This window comes from Rhipicephalus sanguineus, chromosome 3 (assembly GCF_013339695.2).
Source record: "Rhipicephalus sanguineus isolate Rsan-2018 chromosome 3, BIME_Rsan_1.4, whole genome shotgun sequence".
NCBI lineage: Eukaryota > Metazoa > Arthropoda > Arachnida > Ixodida > Ixodidae > Rhipicephalus > Rhipicephalus sanguineus.
The window spans coordinates 60,231,481-60,251,113 of NC_051178.1; the positions used below are offsets into that span (position 1 = coordinate 60,231,481).

Genomic DNA, 19,633 nt, shown 5'->3' on the forward strand with positions numbered 1-19,633 from the left:
CGGCGGCGGTCGAGAGACCCTTAACAAGACAAAGTCCCGCACTCACCACTCAACAGCCAAGAATCCCGCGTAGACCCTCGCAAACACTGCATCTGGTTGCGGCCTGGTAGACGAGACGGCTCGTGGATCCGTGTCGCAGCTCAGCCCTTGAGTCGTCGAAATGACTGCAGCATCCCACCGCTGCCACCAGTTGTTAAGGGTCTCTCGACCGCCGCCGTCAGCAGGTTGTGCTCGTAACTTGCATCAGGACCGACGAGAAGGGAAGTACAGGCGCGACGGCGTAGAGCAGCAAAGCAATAGAGTTTAATACTACATCGTTAAACCAAAGTGGACATATAAGTTTGCAAACTGACAAAGGTAAGGAGCCGAGGAGCAGAGTTCCGTCAGAGTCTCAGTCAAGTCTGCCCCACCCAGTCTCTCTCAGCGCGTTTTAAAGGGTTCCAGACACTTGTGTGACGTCAGGCGCCTCCAGACATGACCAAATATGGATCACCTTGTGTTCGCAGCACTGATCACGCCACCGATCGCGCCATGGATCGCACCACCGGCATTCCACACTCAAAAGCCAGGCGCGGATGAGCCGTGAGCTCACCGCGTTCTCGCTCACAGCACAAGGCCAAGGGCGCACAAGTGCTCCACCTTCGCTGCAGCAGCGTCTCCGGTTTCTCGGGCGTCTGGGCATCCACTTCGGCGCCTCTATGCCCGGAACGTCTACAGGCCCGGGAATGTTCGCACGCTGTCCGTGTTCTTGCATTTGGGTCCAAAGGGGTTCACGTAATCGAAGCTTAACAGCGAATAACTATCAAGTTTGTCCGTCTGATTAGTTCGCCTTCTATATATACATGCATGGGCGCCACACTTGTCTCTAGGCTTGCCTCCAGGACTCGAGGTAGCCACCCTTATCTTCCACATTAAACTTCCTTCTTTCTCTCTAAAGTTCATTCTCTCTCTCTGCCTCTCTCTAGATCAGCGACATGCGCGCGAAGCTTAAACTCTGTCAGAGGACCTCGACCACTCCACCGGCATTGGGGTAGTACTGCATTTCTTCCCCCTCTCTTCTTTAGGCAGAGAACCCGAGGCCAGCAACACGCACTCCCCGCTTGTTTGCGCTGGGGCTCAGACTCCGCGCGACAGGCGACGTCACAGCGGGGACGTGGATTTGACAGAGGCTTAGGAGCGATGGCGATTAAAGGAAAAGAAACAAAGACAAACGAACCCCCTACATAAAGATCCAGACACGAAGCGGCGGTAATCACAACGTGAAGTCGTCGCGCTAAGGCGCGGAAGGGGCACGGCGCCGCGGCTTAGTCGGACTGACGGTGACGTCAGCATCGGCGTCAGAGTCTTCGCTGCTAAACGTTATTAGCGCCGCTCAGCCGGGTTGTGTGGGTGCTGCCGCGCTTTAACTCGCTCGTCCATCGGTTGTTTTGCTCCTCCTGAAAAACAAACAAATACAAAAGAACGCGTAATCTTTCGTGTCTAGGGACGGCAACCTGCTGCTTTGTGCGTCACCACTGAGGAACTGCAACTCCTGTTGCCTGCCCCTTGGGAGGCAACGGGGTTATTGCTTTGAACGGCAGATAGTTTAGCTGTAGTTGGTAGGCATTCATCGTGAAACAAGGCAAAGGCGTGCTGACACGGACACAAGAGATGAGAAGTAAACACAAAGATGGCGTTTGTGCTGTCTCGTTCTATTTGTCCGCATCTGCACGCCTTACATCTTTCATGGGATTATTGCGATCAGTGTACAGCCGGTATTGGAGAATGAAAGCATAAACACATGCACAGACATAAGTTTAAGCGGGTATACAAACAAGTCGTGCACCTATTGGGGCAGGGGCGGGAGGGGGTTAACCCCTCACAACCCATGAAGCCGACTTACCCCTCTCTCTCTCCCCACTTCACTGTTTTTTCAGACAGATTCGAACGCATACGTTCAAGGATTTTGTTGACACTGTCAGTGCAATTCAGGAGGTGGCTTGAAGTCGCATTTTGCTGATTTATTCTGGAAATGGGCTGTATTCACTCACTCGCTCCTAAATTAAAGGAGCGAAAACATGCTGTTACTCTTTGGTATTTTATTTGCCTTTGCATTCCTTCAGCTGAAGCAAGGAAATGGCATAGTATGCAAGGGGCCTGCTTCTCCCCCCTCCCCCCCCCCCTCTCACACACACTCACAGAATTCCTGGGTACACTGCTGATGCAAACGCCAATTATCCGTGATCTGCAGTTTGTTTACGTACGCGTTTGTATTTGCGGACGCTTAAAACGCAGGCCTAGGAATGCTGGCTGTGTATTTTCACCGTTATCATGCGTACTGCATGGAAGTGGCAAATATACTCTCCCTTCCTCAATCATCAGCGGAAGTGCAGTCATTTAAGACACAAATAAATGACTAAGTTTTAAAAGTGAAATACTTTTAAATTACTCTTTAATTCGTTCTCGCAGAAGCTTTGTGGAGAGAAACGCAGGGACGTTAACCAGTCTAGGAGGACCGGTAGGCTACCCTACACTGGGGAAGGGATGGGGGAGATATAAAGATAGAGAAAGAGAGAAAGAAAAGGAGAGCAAGCACGCACAAAAAGTCACACACATCTCACAGTCATGATAACGCCGTTAATCTATAACCGCCGGTGCAAGTCTGATGCCTTCAAGAAGTTGAGCACTGCCTTCGTCGCCTGCAGCCGCGATGACCTCTCAGGACGACATTGCAGAATGGTTTCTGCCGTCATCGGTCTGTTATCTATCAAGAATATGCGAAAAGAAATATATTGCCAATCGCACATAGCGCTGATTCTACCCGCACCAATGCTTGACTTCCTCGCCAGCGCTGCACATGCGGCGGCCATTCTTTCCACGCGCGTGACTTTCGTGTTTCATAACATGGTAGAAAGAAAGTCGAAAAAAAAAAAACCGATCATAAAGCTATATCAGAGAAATGAGAACATTCGTACATGCTTAAAAACACCCCGTGTGGATAAATAGGATGAAAAGAAACTCCTTCCATCCACTGTCAGTCACTGCCATTGTTTCCTTTTGTTTTCGTTTCCATCGAGTTAAGCCAGCTACGCATGGAACGAATACGATCACGTATATACCTGCGCTGCCTCAACTGTCATCAAACAGAGATAGACTGAATATATATATATATATATATATATATATATATATATATATATATATATATATATATATATATATATATATATATATATATATATATATATATATATATATATATATATATATATATATATATAAGTGTAGATATAGTTCAATGGGCCAGTTCTTCTTGGGTAATAGGTATAATACAACGGAGGCGTTGTCAACAGTGATATAAATATTTAATTCCCAACAGTTTCGGGAGGAGTCCTCCCTTCTTCGGGGGATGAGTTAAAACTGATGTCGAAGTTCGGTTTTGCTTCTTGCCGCGTCGCTCTCTCGCCTTCAAGGACATTTGAGAGAGTGGGGGAGATAGATTACGAAAAAAAGAAAGAAAAGGGAAAAAAAGAAAAAACGAAAAAAAAAGGAGAGAGAAGAACACCGACGAAGTCAGCAAACGAGGCGAGGAAAAAAAAAAAAAAAAAAACCAACGCTAACTGTGTATGGCATGAAGTCGTGGAAGGTGTTTCTCGGTTCGCGTCGGGCGCAGGGCCACCCAAAATTGTTGTCGCGGAGGGCAGAATGAGGCACCTGAGGGAAGCGTCCCCTTAATGGGTCGGCATACCGCCTTTCATCTTCGCCCGCTCCCTGTGAATAGGCTCCAAGTGGTGGAGGAGCGTAAGCACTTTACATTGTACAAGTAGTGAAAAAACATGAACAAAAAATAAACAAAAAAAAACAAAAAAAGGGGGAGAAAAGAAAAGCAAGAAAGTAAACGACACTGCACTCGTACGAGCCAGTCAAGAAACAGGCATGGTCCTAATTATGATTCCGTGTTGCCAAATTCATTTTGGCTTATCTCTCGGAGGCAGGAGAGTCTTCCAGGGTCCTCATTGATGCCGGCTGTTAATGTTCTAAATTTAAAGATAAAATATGCCTCACGTTGTTCGCGCGCGCGCGTGTTTTGGAAACCGGACTGTAAAAGAGTTACGCTGATATTTTCAAAGCTGTGGTTTGGTAAGCGCAGATGTCTGGATAAGGGTAGCTTCAGCAGTGAAGTGGCGTGGTACCGGTGATTATTAAACCGCAGCCGAAATGGCGTGTCCGTTTGGCCGATGTATTCTTGCCCGCAGACGTTACAATGTAACCTGTATATCACATTGCTGGAGTCACAATTTAGGTTTTGGGTGATGTTGAATTTGAAATCTGAGAAGCTTGCCTTTGATTCACGCGTTGTGACCATGTGTGGGCATACCTTGCAACGAGCTTTTCCGCAGGGGCGGCACCCTGGCTCAATTTTGGCGGGGTTTGTTTTTGCTCTGACAAGAATGTCCTTCAGGTTTTTATCCCTGCGGTACACCACGCGAGGTGGCTCCGCGAAGATGGAAGTCAGTCGTTTGCTTTGCCTAATTATGTTGAAGTGGCGGGAAAGTATGTTGTTAACTCGTGGCACCGATGAGGAGTAAGTTAGTACAAGATTTGTTTGGGAAGTTGTTTTGGATACTGTTTTTGGCTCCTTAATTATGTCATTCCGGTTCACGTTGCGAGCACGTAGTATGGCATCGTCAATAATGTCTTCGGGATAATTTTGTTGTGATAGGGAATTCTTTAGGCGTTTTGCGTGTTTGTCAAATTCCTGTATATCGGTGCATATTCTTCGATACCGGTAGGCCTGACAATATGGAATACCCGTCTTGCAATGTCTTGGATGGCTACTGTTGAAATGTAGGTACATTTGTCGGTCTGTAGGCTTTCTGTAAAGGTTTGTTGAAAGGCGTCCATTTTTGACAGAAACAGTCACGTCCAAGAAGTTAATGCTAGTTTTAGAAATGCTATGCGTGAATTTAATTGATGGGTGGAGCTCGTTGAAATCCCATATGAACTGTTGAAGGCTCCCCTCATTGTGGTTCCATATGTTGGGAATTAAATATTTGGGAATTAAATATTTATATCACTGTTGACAACGCCTCCGTTGTATTATACCTATATATATATATATATATATATATATATATATATATATATATATATATATATATATATATATATATATATATATATATATATATATATATATATATATATATATATATATGTATATACGCCCTGCTTTGTTCCTTCACGTGTACGCCAGAAATCGAGTTGTTGATTCAGCTTTGCGACGTCCATGTCGGCGTCGTCAACACAAGGCCGCTGTCTGCTCTAGATTGCAGATATAGTGGTGCACGCGTCAAGAACTTCTTCCCGTTACGAAACACCCGAAGCCCCGCTGCCAGCGGCGCTTACGTGATCAGCGCGAAAGCTCGGACAGGATTTTTCCATCAAGGCTAAGGGAGCAAATCAACCTCTATCGTTCAGACGCTCTCTCCCTCTCTGACCTGCCGCTTTTGTCTTCGCTATTCTGCTCAGCCCGAACTGGAGCTGCGTTTACGTAAACGTATACAGCCGATATAGCGTACGAGAGGACGCTACACACTGAAGCCGTCGGGAAGGAAAAGAGCGCGCGCGCGTACACACACAAAAATGAGCGGCACGGGGTCTCGCCTGCACGCGCGCACGCATGAACGCGCTCGCCGAACGTAGCACGAGCGCGCAACCCCGCCGGAAGGAAGTAGGAGCGAGCGGGCGGAACTCCGGGGCGAGGTCGGCCGCCCCGAAGCCAAGCCAGCGGGCAAAGTTTTCGAGCGAAACAGGAGAGGGCTCTGTCCGTGCCAAGAGGACGAACGGTCTCCCGCGAGTCCCCCACGCCGCAGGGCGACGTGCTTGGGCGATAATCGAATTTGCCGAGCCCCGCACCCGGCCGCGGGCGGAGGACAGCGGCCGGTTATTCAGCCTCCTCTCCAGAATGCTTCCTTTCGGCCTACACCGCTCCTCTTCTCTGTCACTTTACGGCGCCGGCGCGCGCTAGAGTGAGCACCTGCACCCGTTCTCCTCTTCGGCTCCGTCAGACAGCTCGCTCGCTCCCCTCCTCTTCAACCGTGGCACAAACGCCCTAGGACCCGCGCCCACGAACGCAGGCCGCACTCGCGAGGAGACATCGGTATCGTTGGCGGCGGGAGGGTAGGACGTGAGATTCGCGCGCTCTTGGCATCCGTGAGGGCGTCACGTCTTCTTTTTTTTTTGCCGCATCCTATACGAGACAGAGAGATCGATGGGTTGCGCTCGAAACGCCGTAGGCTTTCCCTGCGCTTAAAAAGGAGGAAAAAAAAAAAACATTCTAGAGTACGCGCGCGTGCTCTTTCAGTGTGAGTGCCGTACCTCTTCTGTAGTGCCCGGCGGCGGCGAATGCGCTTATGCAGATTAGGAAACGGGAAGGCGCCGGCAGCGGTCCGCGCATGAGCCTTGAGAAAAAAAAAAGACCATATGAAAACAAGGTAATAACACAAAATATGATAAATAGAGGCACAAGCAAACAAAACAAACGGGAAGACGTGTCCCTATAGCGCGCAGCAAGAATTGCCCTAGGAAGGTGATTTGTCTCGAAGGCAAGGTCTACCGCCAGCAAAGGCATTGGCACCGAAATGCGCTGGTGAGAATAGTGGGCACGAAATCCTGCGTCTATGTAATACTTTGCAGGTTTTATCAAAACCGCACGATCTGCGCACCTCGCTTCTGTGTTCGTATTTCCCAAACGTCGCGAGGGGCCCTTTAGAAAAAAGTAAAACCCTCTGAATGACCCGGAAACTATGTTCACAATCCTACAAAAAAACAAAAATTAAGTCAGCTGAGAACTAGTGGTGCCAAGCCTGAAGGAAGTGCGGAGCTGGGTGGCCTTTGTTTCTCTTTATATTTGTCTTTCTTTCTTCATCTCTTTTTTTTCTTTTCTCTCTCCAAGGGCGTCCGCAGAACTTTTTCCAGGGGGGTGCATCAGCAGAGGGTGGGGGAGGGGGAGAGGGGCATACAGCATAGGTAGCTTTTGTTTCATTGCCGTGACATGACCGGCAAGATTAGTCCATAGCAGTATGGAACGTGCAAAGTTGGCTGGTAATCCTGAATGATGTTTCACGCGGATATGCGGGACTGGAGTGTGCTAATCATGTCGGAGATCAGCAGACGACAAAGAAGATGAATTGATAGTGGGCTGCTGTCTCCGCAGCTAGCGCCAAGAAGTCCGTGCACCACTATCATCATGTACTTTTTTGTGTTCGATTGTCGCCATTAAAGGCATTTCGTTGCAGTCTCATGGATCCGTCTTTTTGGTGGCGCTACGATTAGAAGGCCGACGTTCCGCAACATATGGTGCCGAAAACCCACGGGATAACGAGCGGATCCAACGACGTGGACAACGAGCGACGGCGACGATGAGTTTCTACTAGAAACAGCAGCCGGAGCAACCTGATCATCATTGGAACCGCACCCAGGGAAGTAACGAGCGGAGCCGGCTACCTTACGAGCAAGTAAGCCGTGATCCTAAGCAGACATGGACCGCCTGAAAGCGAAACGTACTGCTAGGCGAACCCAGTCAACGAAAATAATGAATGAGGCGACGACGTTGTTGGAGAGTGACTGCAACGACCGAACGGCGTTAAGCAAGGTTATCGACAAGCTCGTCGCAAGCCGTGACGAGCTTCGGAATATCAATGCCGAGCTCGAGGAAGTGATTCCGGTAGAGGAACTTGAGAGGGAGTACGAGTCTGCGGCGAATTATGACGACCAGGCACTCGAGACCCTGACGCGCCTACGGTGCCGGCTTGAAGATCTCAGCCTCGGTAACACGCGACAGACTTCTTCTTCGACGACGCTCAACACGCCGCCTGCCCCAACGCCAGCTGCATCCCAGAGCTTCGGACCTCGTCTTCCAACGCTAACCATCAAGCCGTTTCATGGAGACTTGTGTCAATGGACGTCGTTTTGGGAGAGATTCAACGGAGCTGTCCACACGAATCCAACTCTGAGCACGACGGATAAATTTCATTACCTACACAACTATTTGGTAGGTGAAGCAGCAGCTGCAATTGCCGGACTACCAACTACGGAAGCGTGCTATGAAAGTGCTATCCAGCTGCTGAAGCAGAGGTTCGGGGACAAGAGTAGGATCGTACAGCAGCACTTCAGAGCGCTTCGTGAACTGCAGCCCGTGACCTCTCCATCGGATACAAGGAAGTTGCGAAGGCTTTACGACGCAGTCCAGCTTAATGTCCGCTGCCTCAACGTCCTAGACGTCCCAACTAGCAGTTTTTCGGCGATGCTTTACGACATTATGCTTCAATCCTTGCCACAAGAAATCATCGTGGCGTTCTACCGCCATAGACGTCTCCAGGAGGAAGCACAAGGCACGGGACGCGCTGCTTCAGGAGAGCCAACCACAACGCCTTGCGAAAACCTTGAGCAGCTCTTGCGGTATACACAGATAGAGCTCGAAACAAGAGAGCAATGTGCTCCATCGACGTCCTCTACCAAGGGCAGCGGGAACAACAGAAAGCATGTGCCGTCATCATCGGTCCTACATGCATCCGAAGAATCAAAGCAAGTACGGAACGAATGTTTCTTTTGCAAGTCTAAGAGGCATGAAACCGAAGCATGCAGCGCTACCTTCACCATATCAGAGAAAAAAGACCGGCTGGCTAAATTTATGCGGTGCTATCGATGTACTATGAAGGGCCACCGCGCAAACGAGTGCCGGCGGAGGTTGGTGTGCGTGACATGCAAAGGCAGGCATGCTACAACGATGTGCGACCCAGTTTATCGTGCGACAAGAGGCGAAAAGTCGCCCAACATGGTCTCTGCTGCTACTAAGCCAATAAAAGAAGAGTCACCGCGGTCGACTGCCGTTACAAGCTGTCAACTTGACGAAGCCGTCAACTTACAGACTTTCCGTTCTTGGATTGTCGGGTTCAACGAGACGTCTTATGTCAGAGGCATCATCGACGGAGGCAGTCAACGCACGTTCATTAAGGAAGACCTGGTGACACGGTTGGGACTAAAAATCCTTAGAGAGACTTGCCTTGCGGTGAACACGTTTGCATCAGACGCTCCTTCTCGTGTGAGAAAGTGCAATGTCGTCGAGGTTCGCCTACGTAGCCAGTTTGATTACAACGAGCACGTCATCGAAGCCATCGCCATGCCAGTAATTTGCCACGACATCCCTGCCACGGCTATGGAATGCTCCTTCGCAGCCAAATTGCGACAGCAAAATTATCGGCTGGCAGACGAGCAAACTGTGCCTAGACAGTGTGGCGAAAAAGGAATTAGCCTGCTCATAGGATCTGATCAACTGTGGAAGATCGTGAGCGGCGACATCATACGCAGCACGGAAGTACAAGGATTGGTAGCGGTCAAGACCACTCTCGGATGGACGCTCCAAGGTCCTGTCACAAAAACGAGCTTCATAAGCGGAACATCCGAGGTGATGATCTGCGTCCTGCGAGTCCAAGCTGAAGGAACTAAAGGATTGGAGCAAAACATACTGGAGTCATTTTGGACGTTAGATGCCATGGGAATTGCACCAACGGAAGCAACTCACGGGTGCTCAGACACCTTGTCTGTTTTCGAAAGTAAGATGACAAAGATCGGAAAAAGGTACCAAGTAGCCGTGCCACGTAAACACCCGGATATCGAGATGCTACAAGACAACTACAGCGTCGCACTTACCCGACTACGAAATCTGGTTAAACGTATCTCGAAGTCAGGAGGATTGCTGGAGAGATATGATACAGCGATTCGTCAGTACATTGTTTCCGGCCACGCTGAAGTTGTACTTGACAACGAATCAATAGATGGCCCTGCGTACTACATGCCACACAGGGAGGTCATTCGAGAGGACTCACTCACCACCAAGCTCCGCGTGGTCTTTGATGCGTCGTCTCACGCCAAAGGAGAGAAATCTCTGAACAGTTGCCTTGAAACTGGACCGAACCTAAACCCGGACCTACTTCAGGTTCTCCTCCGTTTCAGATGGTATTTAGTACCAATGACAGCAGACATCGAGAAGGCGTTCTTGCAAGTCGAGATAAGAAAAGAGGACCGTGACCTGTTCAGGTTTATGTGGTTTGACAAAAGACCTGATGTCCCTTTCAAGGAAGAAGAAGTACAGATTTGGCGAATGACCAGAGTACCTTTTGGATCTACAGCTAGCTCATTCATGCTTACGGCTACTATCCAGCATCACTTGAAGAGACAAGTCCATCCCGAAAAAAAGGCAGTAGCACAGCTACTTCTGAAGTCATTTTACGTGGATGACCTCTTATTCGGAGCGAATGACATAGAGGAAGCAGCAACTCTTTACAAGTACACGAAAGAACTGATGGATGGTGCTGGCATGCCTTTAAAGAAATGGAGCTCAAGCTGCAGAGAACTGGAACAGCTGTTCGACTCCAACGATGCGCTTACCCAGGATAGCGCTGGACATCAAGCAAAAGTTCTAGGAATGGGTTGGTCCAAAGAAACAGACACCTTTATCTACAACCCGGAGAACATCCTGACTTTCTTGGAGAAGGCAAAGGACACTAAGCGTTTTGTACTCCAAACCGTGTCGAGGATCTACGACCCATTAGGCTTTCTTGCACCGTACGTGGTACGAGGGAAGATGCTGTTTCAGCAGTTATGGATTTCAAAAGTCGACTGGGATGATGATCTTCCCGATCACATTAGGGCAAAATGGCACGACTGGAGAAACCAGCTTATTCAGCTTCCGAAAGTCAACGTTCCCCGGAACCTCAGGAGTGGAGTTGCAGCACCACGTGACAATCAGCTACACGTATTCGTCGACGCAAGCACAAAAGCGTATGGAGCTTGTGCATATCTTCGTGTAGAAGATGTGAATGGAAATGTAACGAGCACTCTGATTACAGCCAAGTCAAGGATAGCCCCATTGAAAGCTCTATCATTGCCAAGACTAGAGCTAATGGGTGCGTTAACAGGAAGCCGACTGTTAAAATATATAGTGAAAACATGCGGCGATCTCATGCCCAGAGCGCAATGTTTTCTCTGGACTGACTCAACCATAGTGCTTGGCTGGTTACAGCGAGAGACTTCGACTTTAGACGTATTCGTCAAGAACCGAGCCAAGGAAATTCTGGATAATACGTCGGAATGCACCTGGAGCCATTGTCCAGGAGAAACAAACCCTGCGGATATGATTACCCGAGGTGTATCTTTAGACTCATTGGCTACCGACGTAGTCTGGTGGCAAGGACCCGATTGGCTCAGTAAAGACTCAGCAAAATGGCCAGCTGTGAAGAAGTCACCGCCCCAGATAAACGACATGCTAGGCATAACAGTGACAAAGCCAACGACGCTGTACTCAACAGGCAGCACAGTGCATTTAGCCCCACTGCTGGATGCCACGAAGTTCAGCTCACTGCACAAGCTCCTTCGGATCACAGCATGGGTGCAGCGTTTTGTGTCCAAGGTTAGGTTCAAGACTAAGGAAGATGGAGCCATATCTGCTGAAGAAATCTTGGCAGCCGAGAGATATTGGATCCGCCAAGTTCAAACTGAAGCGTTTCCCGACGAGCGGAGGTGGCTAGAAGAAAAACAAGGTTCACCCAGTAACTCATGGGTAGCACAACTACACCCATTTATCGACGAAAGCGGGCTTCTACGCGTCGGCGGAAGACTAGAAAATCTCAGAGACAGCTGGGACGTGAAGCATCCATTCCTGCTTCCAAGTCGACACCGTTTCACCGAGCTGGTATTTAACGATGCCCATCGGCGAGTCATGCACGGAGGTGTAACGGCGACAGTACACAACGTACGCGAACGCTTCTGGATCCCGAGAGCGCGACAAGCGGCAAAGAAAGCGATCAACCGATGCCTGACATGCGTGCGTCTTCGCACGAGACCCACTGTGCCGCCGTACCCGCCGCTTCCAGCTTGCCGCGTCGAAAAGACGAAACCTTTCGACACTACAGGAATTGATTTCGCCGGACCATTGTATGCGAAGTCATCCGAGAGCTCCGATTCCAAAATGTACATCGTTCTTTTCACGTGTGCAGTGACAAGAGCCTTGCACTTGGAACTGGTCTCGGATATGTCGTCACCTGCTTTCATGTTGGCATTCCGGCGTTTTAGTGCAAGAAGGGGACTGCCAAGTACCATTTACTCCGACAATGCCCTTACCTTCAAGCGGACGTCTCGGGAGCTACAAAAGATATGGAAGGTTATTCGAAAAGACGACTTCCAGGCTTATATTGCAAACCAAAGGATACAGTGGAAGTTCATAGTCGAAGCGGCCCCATGGTGGGGAGGCTGGTGGGAACGATTGGTTGGGACTGTGAAGACGGCACTACGAAAAGTTTTAGGCCGAAGCTGTCTGTGCGCAGAAGAACTATTAACCATCTTGACTGAGGTTGAAGCGTTTCTCAATTCACGGCCACTAACGTATTGTCGTGATCAGGCCAGCGAACCTGCAGCTCTCACGCCAGCGCATTTCCTAGTCGGCCAGCAACTGACGACGTTACCAGAAGGAAATACTTTGTCAAAACAAGGAGCAAGCCACGGGGCCAAAGACTACCAGCGCCGTTTTCAACATCGACAGAAAATGATGGAAGACTTCTGGAAGCGATGGAAACACGAGTATTTGCTACAACTACCATCTGCTCATCGCTCACCCGCGCATCACTCAAGAAACTTAAAGGTCGGCGAGATCGTGATTGTGGACATTCCCAACACGCCCAAGTTATTCTGGCCACTAGCCCGGGTTCAAGAAGTGTACCCAGGAAACGACGGAGTGGTGCGCGCCTGTTTAGTGCGATTACAGGGAGGCAAAGTAGTCAAGAGGCCAGTGCAGAAGCTACATAGTCTAGAGCTAGATGATACCACATTTGAGGCCCCGGAGGATGTCGGAGATCAGCAGACGACAAAGAAGATGAATTGATAGTGGGCTGCTGTCTCCGCAGCTAGCGCCAAGAAGTCCGTGCACCACTATCATCATGTACTTTTTTATGTTCGATTGTCGCCATTAAAGGCATTTCGTTGCAGTCTCATGGATCCGTCTTTTTGGTGGCGCTACGATTAGAAGGCCGACGTTCCGCAACAAATCAAGCTGTGTAGCTTACTGCTACTGCATAGAAAATTATTATCCAAAATTCCAAGGGGGGGCAGCTGCCCCCCCTTGCACCCCCCTCCGGACGCCCATGTCTCTCTCCTATCTATATTTTCTGTGTCGTTTTTGTCTTTGTTTCTTTCTTGTTCTTTCAATCTTTCCTTCTCTTTCTTCCCTTTCTCTCTCTCTCTCTCTGTCTATTTCTCGCTTCCTCTTTCTTTCTATCTCTTTCTTTTTCTGCATATGCCTTTCTCTCTTTTATTCATTCTCTCTCTTTATGTCTTTCTTTTTCTCAATTTTTTCTTTCACTATATTTCTCTATTTCTTTCTATGCTATGCTTTACTCTCTCCCCTCCTCCTTTCCCTCCTCACCCTCACATCTGTCCACCTCACCCTCCCTTCTCTTTCCCACCCCCTTGCCATACTATACTACACTAGGCTGTGTTTCGCTTTGCTAGCGTGCCTGGATAGCCGAGTGGTTACGACGATGGCCTTCGGATCGTGGGTACGCGGGCTCAAATTCCGCCTCGTCAAGAAATTTTTTTCGCCAATAAATTTTGTCCTTCTCTCCGTACTGATTGTCTCGACCATTCGAGTTATTGCATCCCACGCCGGACAAATCGGCGCAGCTGGAGAGCGCGCGCCGGGCGCACATATTCGGGGAGCGAAGCAGAAGAGGGCGAAGAAAGCGCGTGCCAGCCGGATTATTGCGTTGCACGCGCTAGAAAGGTAGAGGTCATTCATGATGATGATATTTTATGCGAACGCGTAACGGCATCAGGAAAAGCAGTTGCGCTGTAAAAAGGCCAGATGGAAACTGTCAAGCCCTGCGACGATAAATAACATATATCTGACCGTGAAGGGGACGTAGCTTAGTGGACTTAGAGGAGCCCTGCAACTCTTTTTGAACATGGCCAGAAAACGCTGCCGATCGGTACTATAGGCTTCAGCGAACATGTGAGACAAATATTATATACAAATATTACAGGGAACTTAAAATTGAGTTTCAAAGGCAGCTAGAAATTAGCGACTCTTCTCTTGCAAAATTCCATCATAGACTGTCATTAACCGTTTTGAGCGGTTCCTTCTCAACGAAAGCAACGAAGTTGTCAGTCGCCGTAAACGCTGCGAATGTATGCCGAGAAGAGAACACAACTTTATTACAGCTACGGCTGCTGTAGACAGCATTTAGAAACTTCCTTTTGGCGACTTTCAACAATTATTCTGTTCTGACAACTCGTACGATATAGAGGCTGATGCAGAAATTAATAAAGCGCACCCTTTAACACCATCAGCGACGTCAGCTGTCAGCCTTGCCAAGCGGCAGTTCCCTCATTCGCCGTTACCAATATTCTGTCACTGATGATTACAGGCAGCAGTTGTAGCGATTTAAAAACGAAGTTTTCTTTGGCACTTTCCTGGTGTGCGGATTTCATAGTCGTTTCTTCGTCGGATATATTTGAATATGCATAGACGAGGAAGTCGACTCACTGGGTATGTGTGCCAGGGTGGACGGACGATTACGGTTTTGGGCGGGCACCTTTCTGAGCCACTCGTCATTCTTCTTCCGATGCAGGTGAAGAACTGAGTTATCATCTGGTTTAAGAACGTGCTGTCACCCACTCCACCAACAGAGTAAAATGGTGGACTACTCAATCACCGGACTGAGATGAACAGGACAACTTTGATGCTGTAATCCATCAGCTAAATTGACAATCATTGAGCCACCTCTAGCCGGCATTGACCATCATTTCACCACAGTTAGCCAACAACAGCCGATAGTAGCCGTAATTCAGCCTACATTAGCGAGCTCTAACGAGTGTTGGTCATATGCGTCAATGCGGTAGTTAGGGTCACGTGGTTTAGTGCGCTCCGTTAGACTGCACTGGCTTCGGAATCAGCCCATACTTTTCGTCCGCATCGGACATCCCGCCTCGTTACAACAGTGCTGAAGAGGCCAGGGAAGACGTTGTATTTATAAAAGGGGCGTGATCGCTTAATATAAGCACCACACATAGCAGTGCACCCAGCACGTCGGTGAATGTCATTCTTGCAATGGGGCAATAAATCGAACTCCCTGTATGTTACGTCCAAGATCACTGTCTAGCAAAACATAAGTGTGACATCAGACGTTCAGTAATACTTTTCTTTGTTGGTTCAAACAAGCCGACGAATAGTTGACAACGTATTTGTCTATGCGAGTCACGGATCTTTTGCAGATTTCTGACGGGCATCGACAATTCCCACTAATCTCAGAAACCATCCCTTCGATTGTGGCTTTTCTGTAAGATGCTTCTCCATGTGAGGAAGCCAGCTTTACAGGCAGCCGTCGAAGAGGCGTTTTCTCCGGCGTAATCGTATAAATTATTTCCGCTCGTGCATTCATACGTCCATCATTCATTCATTCATTCATTCATTCATTCATTCATTCATTCATTCATTCATTCATTCATTCATTCATTCATTCTCAAAGATAGTGTGTGGCATATATGGGCACTGTATACGAATATGATACTTATTCAATTTCCTTTTAGAGCGCAGCTCTTATCTGCTCGTTAGTTAGTTTCGCGTCGTCCTAGTGCGTAGCCGAGCGAACGATTCGCACGGACGAAGATGAATGACAGCGAGCGCAGTGCGCAGCTGGCGGAACGCACAGCGCGGGTACAGTTCTGGCACACTGTAGCGCGGGAACTCGCGTTACTAGTGACGTGGCTGCGTTACAAGTGATGGCTACACGCCATAAGCGTTGCATACCATTTGCTACGTTCATACAGCAATTTCTGGGTGGCGTTCGTCGCAAGTAGACAGAAGAGCCAGAAGGTGAGTGACGCTCACCCGAAGAAGCAGACGCCACTTAGCCTCTGAGGTGCACGCAAAAGGTGCGACATTCTTACGCGTGCAAAAAGGCGATATGACAACGTATAAAGTAAAACAAATATAATTATCTCACTGGTGTGTGTGCTGATTCTTGTTCCAATACCTTAGCGTAAAAATGAATTAATGCTGTTTCTTAAATTATTTTTCACGCAGAAAACAGGGGCGCAATTGTGGGACCGCATTCATTAGCGGTAGCACTCGCGTAATATGGCTCTGTAGCCTTCGCTTCATTGACAACAAAAGTTGTCCGCGAGTATAGATGTATCCTAGTCGTTTACTACTTGCTAGAATTAGCTTCAGGGACCTTGTTTTAAGGCTGAAGTCTAGCTCACGTTTTTCTACTTAGCTGAGTTCTTTTCTGTCCCTTTGGAGACAGAAAAGAAATCAGTTAAGTAGAAAAACAGATTTTCATTGACCGCAGTGCAGGCCCAACGTCCTGAACAACTGTAAAACATTATACTGGCGAACAAAGACATGCACAGGGTAGGAAGACACACAACTCCAGACATATTGGGGTTGTATGTCTTCCTACCCTGTCCATGTCTTTGTTCAGCCGTAGAATGTGTCACAGTATTCACCAGAACCAACTAGCCCAGCTATCAAAGTCCTGAACAATCCGCGAATTAATCCTCAAATGACATTCTGAGAGCATGATATCTCATAGGAAAAGAGAACACAATGTCTGATACGCCATCGTGCACGTGTGCACGTTTTCTAGTTCTTATTGCTGGTCTGCAGAGACAGAAGTTTAGGTGAAGATGGAGGCTTAAAGGGGGCCTGCAACACCTTTTCAGCGTGGTTTGGAGTTGGTCCTCTTAGTGCGCCAGCGAACGCCGGTTGTGGTCCAAAGACCGAGTCAGAGCCGAGAGTCGATAACACAAACGAAATATATTCTCAGTCAGGGCGTCGGAACGGAACGAAAACCGAAAACGAAAAACGAGAAAAAAAACAATATTTTTGACCGGAACGAAAACGTAACAGAAACTTTATATATTATTTCGTTCCTGAGTGAAACCGAAATTTTTTCAATCGTTCTTCGGTTCACGAGAAAGCTTCGCGATCCGGAACAACTGAGCTCGTGCAATGGGAGCATATCTCAGGGTACAGTATTAGCACGTACCTCAGGCAGGAATCCAAAAGCAAAGATATGTTAAAATTGTGCGAAAAACGAAAACAGTGGCAACCAAAGATGCTCATATTAACACAAGTGGACGTTTGCGCGCCTTTCACGCAGGCCAAAGTGGACAGGGCATTGTCAGCGCTGAAGTTTGTTACAGCGAAAGCTGTTATGAGATCACAACAGCTGATTTTGGCGCCGTAGTTGTCCGCCGCCGGCGGTGTCCGTAACCGCTATCGCGTGAAATAAGAAAATATTGAATGACAAACAAATTTCTAGGGTCGGATGGGATTTTAACCCGCGCCCTCTGCTTGCCAGTCGGGTCTTTCAACACAGTGCCACGCTGGTGCTTGTATCTGATTCGCAAAAATACTCCATAGAGGCGTCATGTCAAGCAAGGAATCGTGTTTACGTATGTAATATAGCGTGGCAGAAGTGTAAAATAACAACCAGTCATCACACAATGCTAATGGCGCAAAGTGTGTTGTTTAATGCTTCCCACCAGTGTTGGGGAGTTCCCACTCCAGCAGTGAAATAACTCCGAAATCATTCCACAATTTCGCGACCCCGGAATAAAATGGGGACAACGCTTGGAGGAATGGAATGAGAATGGAATTAAGCGCCTTTTGCATGCAATGGAATGGGAATGGAATTACGTCTTTTTCCGAAATTTTCGGAAAAGTCAGAGCCTCGAATTTAACAATTAACAAAGCAGTATTTTTAAAATGACTTGGCTGATTACAAGCACGATACATTTATAAGCAACGCGCCTACTACAAACAGAGGCATAAGTTAGTGTACAAACAAATGCATTATCCGAGCAGGTACTGAAGGGAGAAACAAATTACCCCTGCGCGTTGGTTCGCATTGATACCCCCACACGAAAGTGGCGAATACTGTATGCACAACCTGATCTTTATCGCACGAGCAGTTTAGTACCTGACACACGTAAAGAACCTTTGCGACAAAGAAGACATTGCATGCCTGCGCACAGGCTAACACAGAAAGTTCTCCTCACCACATCCATGCTTGCGAGACGCGCTTGACAACCATCAGTGCTGACGAGCAGTGCAGCCTTGTGTTTCGTATTCGATGCAAAGGCACAAGGTGCCCGAGAGGTGCACTGTTCCAACTAATACCAGCAGATCTAGAGTCTTGTTCCCCGTTAACCAAATCTTAGTTTTCTCCATATTCACGACCGCTCCAGACGCGTGATGAAACTGCTTAGCCTTTCTGAATACTACTTTTTAAGCATAAAAATATGCTATGTTATCATTTGAGCATTACCACATTTAAGCTTAAACATTATTAAACTTCACCATTCGTTAAAATATGCTGACCATGCAAGTACGATAGGTAGCGGAAGAACTGCCTCTATGGGAATTAGTACGGAGGTTGTAGTGCACGAGATGTCACCAAGCTACGATCCCTCGACCTTGGTAACGTGTTTTGCTTACTTTTGCAGTTCCTAATGCGTCTGATGGCATCAGATTTATTGGGCGTTCATTCTTAACTAGATAAAACTATCAAGATGCCTTTCCGACTTTGAGGAATTACAGGAATGGAATTGAACTGCCCGGCCATTCCCGGAGTGGGAATGGGCTAAGTTTTTGCGCTCGTCCTGTTAACACCGTGTCCTGCATACTTTGCAACGTGTCCCTACCGTAAGCGCATCACCAAGCCAACATGAGCCAACTAGCCCCTTTCGTCGCATTACTGACATTGCGAGGAATTGAAAGGAATGGAATTACGGCAAGTCCTAATTCCCCGGAATGGAACTGGAATGGCATGGAGGCTCCCATTCCGCAACACTGCTTCCCACCCACTGCGAAGTGCTCAGCCATAATTCCTCATCGTCATCAGCCACAGCACAAAGTGCACTGCCTGACAGATGTGTAGCGGGTACCACGTTTCTCAAAAAAAAATTTGGCAGTTCCCACGTACCGTGGGAGTCGATGTTATGCGAAGCACTGGGCGGGAAGGTGACTGTGGCGTAATTCTTTTTTACTGAGCGAAACGTTACAAAATGAGGCTAAAGATTTGTATAAATCTTATACGCACTCATATATGTTGAAGAGCCGCATTTTTATTATATAACCAGTTGTTTACAGTTTGGTAACGCTGCCAACGGCAACGTGGGTATTACCAACACCAGAAGCGGTAAGCTGATTTGTAGTGCTTATACTTATCCCTTATGATGGAGAACGCACACACGTTTCACGAACCCGTGTGTATCTGTGGAAGGGATTCTTGACAGTTCTAGAACAAGTTCATCATCACTGTGGTCAGTGAGCAACAGCGGCTGGTCATGACTTGTTATTGGATACGGTCGTGATCGCGGTGACGAGGGGTCCCTGTGTAGTGAATTATGAGGTATAGTACAGGTGTTGAAAATCCTAGATGCCTCGGTCATTTCGTCGACATATTGTCTGTCGGTAAAGCCGAACACATGTCCAAACCTGAAGTCACTCTTCGCGTTGGCGAAGTATAGGCCGTCGAGGCTCGTAGGCCTCGATAGTGCTACGTAGACCAACACCACTGGATGGCGCTTG

The 19,633-nt window shown here is 48.1% G+C and overlaps 1 protein-coding gene across 1 annotated transcript; it reads left to right on the forward strand.

Moving 5' to 3' along the window:
* The first annotated feature begins 7,576 nt into the window (after positions 1 to 7,576).
* Positions 7,577 to 12,114, forward strand: LOC119385506 (uncharacterized). The gene is made up of 2 exons (XM_037652926.1): positions 7,577 to 8,442; positions 12,039 to 12,114. The coding sequence occupies exons 1-2, from the start codon at positions 7,577 to 7,579 to the stop codon at positions 12,112 to 12,114; spliced, it is 942 nt and encodes a 313-aa protein (XP_037508854.1).
* Positions 12,115 to 19,633: the final 7,519 nt, after the last annotated feature.